Source organism: Colobus angolensis, unplaced genomic scaffold (assembly GCF_000951035.1).
Source record: "Colobus angolensis palliatus isolate OR3802 unplaced genomic scaffold, Cang.pa_1.0 Scaffold131, whole genome shotgun sequence".
Taxonomy (NCBI): domain Eukaryota; kingdom Metazoa; phylum Chordata; class Mammalia; order Primates; family Cercopithecidae; genus Colobus; species Colobus angolensis.
In genome coordinates, this window is record NW_012114364.1 from 4809638 (window position 1) to 4819594 (window position 9957).

Sequence of the window (9957 nt, forward strand, 5' to 3'; positions counted from 1 at the left end):
CTTCTGCTCTCTCTTTCCGTCTGAGCTCTCACCTGGAGCAAGTCAGATCTCAGTAGCCTTATGGAGAGTCCCATATGACAAGGAACTAATGTTTCTGGCCAACAGCCAGCAGGAAACTGAATCATGACCCTGACCACATAAATAAGCATGGAAGTGGATTCTCCCCAAGTCCAGCCTTGAGATGACTGCTGTCCTAACTGATACCTTGATTGCAATCCTGTGAGAGACTCTGAGCAGAGGCCATCACAAAGCTATTCCCAGACTCCTGACCCATAGAAATCATGAGATCATGAATGCCAAATTTGGGGGTAATTTGTAAACAGCAATAGATAACCAGTACAAACATCCTTTTAGTTTAAAAATTCTACAATATTTAAAGAATATTTCTCTCTTTTGATAAAAAAATGCCAACAAATGAAGCTTTTTGAGTCAGTGTGGACTGGGTTGTGATAGTGAAAGAGAAAATAAGGGGAAGATCTAAGTACAGTGTGTGACTGTACAGATTATGCTTTCTTCCAGTGAGTTAGGCACAAATAATTGACCTTGACGGGTACATTATATATGATGGAAGATAGGACTTAACTATTTAGTTTATAAACTCAAACTGTTCAAAATAACTAATATCTAAACATATGTTCTTTGGACCCTAATGATTTTTTTACCCTTGTCTTCTAAGATATTTGAATTTCCACACAAGTTAACATCACCCAGATGCCTGCCAATACATTGTTACCAATGTCATCCATAATTAGACCTTTAAGAGTCTTTGATGTGGATAAATGGCGTGTGAAGCATGGAATTCTCGCCTACACAAAATTCTTAACAGGCTGTGCACTCAAGGAGGAGCGAAAGGAGATGAAGTTAAAGCTTTCATTCATTGGATCACTCAGCTCATTCATCTTGTTTATTCCATTTCATAATTTAAGTTGCATTAGGAAGCACATTATAGGCAATTTCTATGTACTCAGAACAGGTTTAATTAGCACAAACTTCACTGTCTGTCATCTCCTATCACCTTAATGTCAGTAAATCTGTTTTTTTTTTCTTTTTATCTGAAGGATTTGTTCTTCACTTGCCAAAACAGCAGCGAACTCTTTGTCAAACTGCAGCTCATTTTATCGGAGCAAAAACCGAACAAAGAACTGCTATCATTTCTGAGGTGTGATTTCTTAAGCATTTTGTCTTGTGATTGATTTTTTAAATATAGTTATTTTAAAGACACGGTTGAAAGAAGCAGTTCTGATTGCTAATATCTGATGGCTAATATGCTAAATTTCCCTGTCTCATGTGAAAGAATAAAGTAAAAGCAAAATACAGGCATTTTTCATTCAGTCCAAGAAAAAATACAAAGCATGTTTCTAGATATATCTATGTAAGTCTATTTTTAAAACTAAAATGGGCTTTAATGTTTCCTTATTGATTATTTACTTAGCTCTAGCTATAATAAAATGAAGATAGATAATTTTATAATCCAAGACCATTTGAAACACCGTGTATAATTACCTCTGTCAGGCAAGGAAAGCCTGGATTCTTCTTTGCCCTGACACAGGCATATCCTAGCAGCTACCAGCAGCTCACAGAGAGAACTGAATAGAAGGGGCAGTGAACACTACTGTTAAGTAACACAAAAGAGCCCTTTGCAGTCAAATATGTAGTTTCCTCAATGTCAGAGTCAGCTTCTGCTGCCTTCCACCCTGTTCAGACATTCCCTTATTTTTCCAGAACACTATGTTGTACAGGAAATGCTAAAAAAAAAAACCAGTTCTTCTTTTATTGCAGCATTCAGTTTGGACACATAAGGGAATAAGGGGTAAGTCTTCTGTTTTATCCCAAGTGTCTAAACCTAGCTGGTCCCTAGGCTTTAGGGAATTAGGTTCAGGAATTAAATTATAGGCAAAGGAATGTCTCTCGGTGTATCTAGGTGATCTTACTCTCTTGGATTACAGAAGTGTTGAATATGGAGAGGGTCTTCTCTGTAACCTGCTAATGAGAAAGGACCCTGGCGTAATGGATGTGAATGGACGTTTTCTTGCAACAATAAAATTTTGTTTCTTCTCCCCCGGGCGTGGTGGTTCACGCCTGTAATCCCAGCACTTTGGGAGGCCGAGGTGGGCGGATCACGAGGTCAGGAGATCGAGACCATCCTGGCTAACACGTTGAAACCCTGTCTCTACTGAAAATACAAAAAAAAAAAAAATTAGCCGGCCGTGGTGGTGGGCGCCTGTAGTCCCAGCTATTCAGGAGGCTGAGGCAGGAGAATGGCCTGAAACAGCGAGGCAGAGCTTGCAGTGAGCCGAGATCTCGCCAATGCACTCCAGCCTGGATGACAGAGGGTGACTCCGTGTCCAAAAAAAAAAAAAAAAAAAAAAAAAAATTGTTTCTTCTCTTGCTCTAGAAATGAAGAGGGTGTGATTTAGAGACACTTCCTTTCATCCCACTGCATGCTTTCTTCTGCTACGATCACAAAAATGTGTCAGAGTAAAATCACAAACTTATTCCTTAGTAAGCAAATAGTCCCTTATGAATAAATCCAGACTAACGGGGTGCTGTGATTTCAGAAACTTGCCTTCACCTGTCTCAAAAAAACTACCAACTTAGTAGTGATTGATTTAAGGGCCTCCTAGTTTCCTTCTCTTACCTCTAGCCATGCGACCACAGTCGGCCCATCCCACTGGGCAAAAGGTAATCCCTTTCTCCGAGCTTCCTCAAGAAGTTCATGCCTGAAGTATACAGCAAAGATTATTAGTCAGGTATATGGAAAAATATGACTGTGATTATTTTTAATGATAATATTTTAAAACAACCAATCATCCTTTACAAGATTTTTTATGATACTATATAGAATAACAGAATTCCTTTTTCCTTTGAGTAATACACACACATCATCCATTGATTTTATTAGGAATGAAGCATTGACATAGAAAAGTAATTTTCCCCAACATTTATTTATGAAAATTAGAACATTAAGTGCTAATGGAATTAGAAGTGGAATTATATTATCAGCAAATATCTTATCCCTTCAATGAGAAAATGGCCCAAATGTTCATATTCAAGTATGCATTATGGGATCTAAATGTGGCTTCGTCCATCTGCCCTGCTCTCTTTGCCTTACTATCTCCATGGCAAAGAAAATGCTTACATAGAGAGGCAGAAGATAAATTTGGTCCTTTTAGTCACATTCTAGTGATGTGGTTGATTTTAGTATGCCCTATGGGTCCAGGGGTCTATCTTAGGAGTTATTTGTCTGGACTATGAAACTACATCTCATTTGGAGAAAACTCCAAGGTAAATTGATTTCTAACACTCGAAAGCAATGTAAGGTGTTAAATTCAATGGTACACTGGTTTTTATCTATAATCACTACTGTTTTAATGAAATTAAAATATCTTAGTAACAATAAATGGTTGTTTTGATAAGATGCAAAAAGATGCAAAAGAACCCTGAAAAATGCATCTATAATTTCACTGACTCTTACTGATTTTTAGAATTGACATCCACTTACAAAACAAATTCAAGATCACTCATTACTGAGATAGTAGCTATGTGCTTTCATTGAAACTTAAATTGATATACACTTGGCAGGACTATGTTGGAAAATACATTCTCTTTACTTTGGTATGCCTTGATCTTACACACAGATGATAAAAACATGGTATAATAATTGCTTTATTTTGAATGTGTGTGTTTTATGCTTAGGAATATTTCATGAAAATCATTTACGAACCCCCAAATGGAAAATTTGATTATTTTCTGCTATTAATCAATTAGTTACTTACTGTGGTAGACTATATTAATACATTAAGATATATAATGAATAAAATGTCTTTCAACACAGGGATTTTCTGTGTTTGTAATAGAGGCTACCAAAAATGCATTCAAAAAACTCAAAGGGCAAACTACAAATTTAAGTTACAGTGGCTGAAGAGACATAAATCAACTGCCGTTTCATTTGAGGGGACAGAAGTGTTAAGGTCTGCGTGTAAGCTATTCAGCACCTGGGAAAGGGAACAGTGATACCCGTGCTCTGAATCTAAAAAAGTAGAGGCACTTCCTCACCTGGCTTGCTCTATCATCCCTCATTCCCTCAGGTCTCCCAGTGACATTCCTTTACTGAAAACCAGTTTCAAATAGCTTAGCCTTACTGTGACAGATATATTTATAGAAATTGATTGAAGGATCAAAAAAAATACCTATTAGGTATTTATTGAACACCTGTTGTGGACTGAGACTTGTGTTTGGTGCCGAAAATAGATATGGGTCTAATTTCCCAGGATATCCCCTGTTAGATGGACAAAACAAATACTTGAAACTGTGCGAAAATACAATACAATACAATACAATACAATACAATACACAAACAGCTGCCAACATGAAAACTTGGTGATGTACCTTCTGAAGTATGTCATTTTGGAAAAGGGGTTAATAGCCATTGAAGGTGTTGTGAAGGCATTGTGGCAATGGAGCTGGCTTTGAAGGGCAGCTAGGAAAGGCATTCCAAGCAGGATAAGCACTAATGGGGAAGGTATGGAACTTAACATGAAATATGTGGAAGAAAATTTAGGGTAGGCCTTCACAGAGTTAAAGCATGTTGTAAGAGTTGTAATGTTAAATCCAGTAGGGAAAGGGACACTTCTAGTTATGTCATAGGTTAGGGACATTAAAAGGGAAGAAACAAATTTACATTTACCGTTAGTTTTTGCTTCACATAGTAAAAAAGCAAGGAAATATGCACTAATAACCTAAGGAGCAAATAACATTTTCAGAAGGGTATTATATGAGTGGTACAAAAGCTATTTTTAAACATTAGAACACTTTCATTTTGAAACTTCTGACTAGTTCCCTAATAAAAATTCCACTAAAAAGGCCAGATTGATCCTGTTGAGTCTGATCATGTAACTTCTCTGCTCGTAACTCTCCAATCACTTCCTGTCTTACTGGGAATAAAAGCCAAAACAGCTGCTACAATCTATTCTACCCACATCATCTCTCTGCCTAAACTCCCACCTTAGTCAGCAACACTGGCCTCCTTGCTGTTCTTCGGAAACAATCCAGACCTCTTTTCTGCCTCAAGATCTTTGCAGCTCACCTGGAATGCTCTTCCCCTCTATCTCCACATGGCTGACTTTCTCAGCTACTTTAAATCTTTACTCAAATGTCACCTGTTCTGAATGTCTCCTCCCCTACTCCCTGAAAACTTCACCTAAAAACTCCAATAAGGAATTTCTTATCTCCATTGTTTGCTTTATTTTTCTCCAAGGTATTGCTATTCTAACACAGTATATTATTTACTCCTCATTCTGTCATCTGCCAATAAAATATAAGCTCAAGGAGGGTCTTTGTTTTCATATATTCTGTTCAGAGATGAATTTGAAGTCTAGAACAAGGTCAGGCACAGAAGAGGTACTAAATAAATATCTGTAAATGTTAAAGAAAATGCCAGTCAGTGTTTATATTTAGGTGCTTCTTGTTTCAGTAAATTGTGTTCTATAATGTTTTGTTTTTGTAGTCCAAATAGCTTTTTCTATTTTACCTTATAACCATGGACAACATTTTATGTTTTAAAGAACGAAATTTTTTTCTTGTTCCTTACCTCCCCTTGAGCTTTTTGTTTCCCATTTTCTCACAATAGTACTGATTCTAGCTGATCCCAAGAGTCTGATCTGTCTGGGTCTCCTGGTAAGAATTTGGTTAAGGGGCAACCCAGTGTGCCCAAATCGTTCCGTTCTATGAACAGAAATATTGATAGTACACTTGTTTGGGAAATTATTGAGCAATATGCCCACTGAAAAAGTTTTCTTTTCTTTGTTTTTGTTTAAATCACAAACTCTAATAGCAGGATGACTTAAGTAATCACAGTCTAAGAAAATGAGATAAGGGAGCTCAAATCCTTTGGTCTACAACTGTTAGGGCAAAATCTCTAGCATCTGTCTTAGGGCTGACATACTTGAGACCGTGGAGAAACGGATCAGATGGGAGGGATGGCTGGTTTTACACCAGGACTGTGTACTACATGACGGTAACTCTAGATGCGCTTTTCCTTAACCTGAGAGAAGTATCAATTATGTAAAAAGGAATAGCATTGAAATTTCCAAAGCAATATTGCATTGCATTTTTATTCTCAATTATAAAATAATCTGCACCATACAAAATTTATAAAAGGCATATATCTAGGCATGTTGGTTTGAGAGAGAAGCAATGCTAGAAAAATAAAGCAATGTTGGCAACGCTATAACAGTTGGAAATAACTGAATTTAATACATGATGATATGCTAACAGATTATTAAGGGTAGCATAATTACATAAGGGCATGCTTATTCTCATCAAGTTTTGGAGTTACTGTCAGAAAAATAGTGATCTGACTGTTTAAGAAATACTAAATGACAAGTTGATTTGGCACAAACAAGCCTTTTGGATATATTGGTGTTCTCTGTTCAACCTGTCCATGTATGGAAAGGGATTTAGTCTGGAAAGGATTTTCTTTGCAGCCAGAATTCAACTTTTTTAAAGGTCAAGTGACAGTTCTTCCAGAAAAAGGACATGATCACTTACCCCTGTACAAATTTAACTCTGAAAATTACTCTCTTTCCCTCTAGGCCTAAAGCATAATTTTAGTGTGTTTTTAAAAATAATTTCAGACAATCAAATATTTGACCATCTTTTCCCAAAGGATCACTTGTGCATCACTAAATTTTGGGGCATGCATTTCAGGTTTAAGATTCAGAATAGATTTTAGAGGACATCAGCAGTACTTCCTTTTAGAGGAAGTGTCAGGCATGGAGGTGTTATCACTTGTGTCAAAACACAAACAAGAAAAGAACTAATTGCAAGAAATAGTTATTTTGAATCAGTACAACTTCTGAATCATTGTGCATTTTCAAGAAACACTCTTCAATAAAGAATGCTGTTAGTATCCTCCATAGGCCTCAGGCTGTCCTATTATTGATAACAATAAGTTACTGTGACTAGAAAGTGACATTTTAGGAGGCAACATGTGGTGAGCACTCAGGGCTGTGAATAATTTGCAAGCCCATATCTAAATGTGCAGAGGGAAGGCTGCACTTTCTATGCACTTGCTATGCCTGAACTGAAGACAGGAACAAAGGGTTGCACACATTACATAAGGGCATGCTTATTCTCATTGAGTTTTGGAGTTACTGTTGGAAAAATAGTGATCTGAACTGTTTAAGAAATACTAAATGACAAACTGATTTGGCACAAACAAGCCTTTTGGATATGGTGTTCTCTGCTCAACCTGTCCATGTATAGAAAGGGATTTAGAAATGACTAGACTCAAAAATTTCTACATAAAAGATCAATAGGGTCTAAAAAACGTAAATAAATCAAGAGCATTTGCCAGGCTTCGGATTTCTAACTTTTAATCCAGGCTAATTAAGCAGGTGGGTGCAACTTTGGTTAAATGACTAAATCCAAATGGAAATGCCTGGATCTTCATTTTTAGGTTTTAAGTCTCTCCTTAACAATTGCAGTTGTGGTCTAATTGGTATATGAGTAGAGTCTCTGGCTCCTGTATCTTGCATTTTTATGCCATCACATGCCTTCCTGCCTTATCTCCCCACACACTTCGTCCTGATTTTCATGATTCAACAAAAATGTTTCCTTTCTACATCCATCCTTCTCTTGCCCTGGAGGCAATATTTACCACTTTCATACATAGGCCCCATAGTACTAAGCAATTTTCTCTATAGTATTTTTTATGTTTTATTGAATTTGTTGGTTCACAAGTTGTGATCCCCAGCTCCATGGGCTTAAGAGCAGAGACTTTGTATGCTCTGTGTCTGAGTTGATTAGGGGGTCAGTCATCTCATTTTTATAGACTTACTATGTGTTGTCTTTTGTCTTCAGCAAGCAAAGAATAAAGCCAAGTGAATCTCTGACCTCAAAGACCATACATTCCAGTGAAGAAGGAAGATTTGTATAAACACATATACACATAAATAAACAAAAATAAGTTGAGCCATTGATATGTGTTCTCCAGAAGGTAAAATAGACTAAGGTAGTAAAGTAGGCAACGCTTATAGTGTTCTGGGGACATAGAGGTCTATGACAAGGCAACATTTGAGTAGACACATGTACATTGAAAAGTGGCATGGAGTAGGGGTATGGTGGAATATGTTTCAAGCAGAAACAGTGTAAAATTCCTATTAAAGGAGTGGAATTAAATGTTTGAGCAACTGATAAAAGCCAAGAAAGGCCAGTGTGACTGGAGTGAATTGAAGGACAGGGGGGTTGGGGGTGAAGGAAGACAAAATTGGAGAGGTAGACAAGAGAAAAGTAAGATCATGTTGGGCCTTGGGAGCTGAAAAGGAGTTTATTCTAAACGTAATAAGAAGCCATCAGATGTTTTAAGCACAAAAACGTAACATAATTTGTACATTATAAAGATACTTCTGGCTGTTGAGGATAACATGGACTTGAGCCAGGTCAGAGTTATGAGAGCTAAGGATACAAGTTAGAAGGCCGTTGCAATCTGCAAGTAGAAGATAATGGTTGCTTGGCACTGAGTTGTGGCAGTAGAAGTGGTGAGAGGTTATTGGAATAGGGATTGAGGCATACAGCATACATTCAATAAATTGTAAGTGAATGAAAGAATGCATGCCAAATTAACTTCTTACCAGCTATATGTTTTCTGGCTATATACTTAATCTCTTTGAGACTCAGTCTTCTCATATTTGAAGATGATTATAAATTGATCTCAATTTATAAGAACTAAATAAGATAATATTTACAAAAGCACCTAGCAGCCAATATGTATTCAATAGATACTAATTTCAGCTCTCCATTTTTTCTTTTTTTCCCAAAGCAATTCATTGTATGTGCTACCATCAGATTAGCCTCCTTAAAGTAAACATTTATTAGCTTACTATATAACTCAAATTTCTATAATGGTTTTTAATTTACTATTGAAATAATGGCCTTCAAGGTCATTCTTGATCTGCCCCTAAATTGTGTTTCCAGATTTACCTATTGTATCTCTTCTCTCTAGCTATAATGGATACCCACCATTGTTTGCACTTTACCTCTTCTGTTCTACTGACTTTCTCTCCATTTGGAATGGCCTTTCCTCAATTCATACCCTTCAAATCTTCTCCATCCCTTGAGTGATGCCACTCATATCATGTGCAAGACTGTGGTAGACAGTTCACTGTATGTACACAGCCTTATTTCCTCTACACCATAATCTGTAGGCATGTCTCACTATTTAAAATTACTTATTAGACAATCCTTTCCATAAATAGCTATCCTATTGGCAACTATATTGAAATGGTAAAACTTGAATTTGTTAGTGTTTGTATTTGCAATTGTGAAAAATGAAATTAGTTACTCAAAAAAGTCACATACCAAAGGGAACAGTATGTCTCCTCCTCATTCTTCCTAATGTGGGTGGTTTATCTCTGTCAGTGAAAAGATACTTTATTCACAGACCGCTTACTTTAGCATGCTATTCTGGGACTGCCAATTTGTGGTATGACTGTACAAATACCATATAGCACTATCCCCTCTGTCACTTATGATGGCCATTTCATTCACCTTCTATTTGATGCCTGTCATTTTCCCCAATGCCTCTTCCTTTACTTTCTACTGTCACTGACACCACAATTTTTTCTCAGCCTTTAATTGATTCTTATCTCCAGGCTTCTTACACTGATATTTTAAAAAATCTGCTTGGAGGATAGACTTTATAGCAGAGTGGGTGACAAAGTGACTCCTAAAATCAAATCGCTTGAGCTTGATTCCTTTGTGTGTCCTTTTGGGCTGTGCATCCATAACAAGTCACTGTATTTTGCTGTGGTTCAGTTGCCTCATGTGAAACCATGAAGCTGGTAATAGTACCCATTTAATAGGGTTTTTACGAAGGTTTCATAAGAAAATATTTATAATATGATTACAACAGTGCCTCCCACAAAGGCAATGGTCAATAAATGTGAGTTTCTTTTT

General features: G+C 36.9%; 1 protein-coding gene and 1 long non-coding RNA gene across 11 annotated transcripts in view; one reads left to right on the forward strand and one right to left on the reverse strand.

Moving 5' to 3' along the window:
- Positions 1–9957, reverse strand: part of PPFIA2 (protein tyrosine phosphatase, receptor type, f polypeptide (PTPRF), interacting protein (liprin), alpha 2) — a 514858-nt gene that overhangs the window by 39287 nt on the left and 465614 nt on the right. For all 10 annotated transcript variants that reach the window (XM_011934119.1, XM_011934124.1, XM_011934121.1 and 7 more), the window contains one exon: positions 2639–2720. In XM_011934119.1, the coding sequence (XP_011789509.1) occupies positions 2639–2720 (82 nt within the window). The remainder of the gene's footprint in view (positions 1–2638; positions 2721–9957) is intronic.
- Positions 1–9957, forward strand: part of LOC105506092 — a 30578-nt gene that overhangs the window by 14787 nt on the left and 5834 nt on the right. The window contains exon 4 of the long non-coding RNA XR_001000868.1: positions 1059–1159. This is a non-coding gene — a long non-coding RNA (uncharacterized LOC105506092). The remainder of the gene's footprint in view (positions 1–1058; positions 1160–9957) is intronic.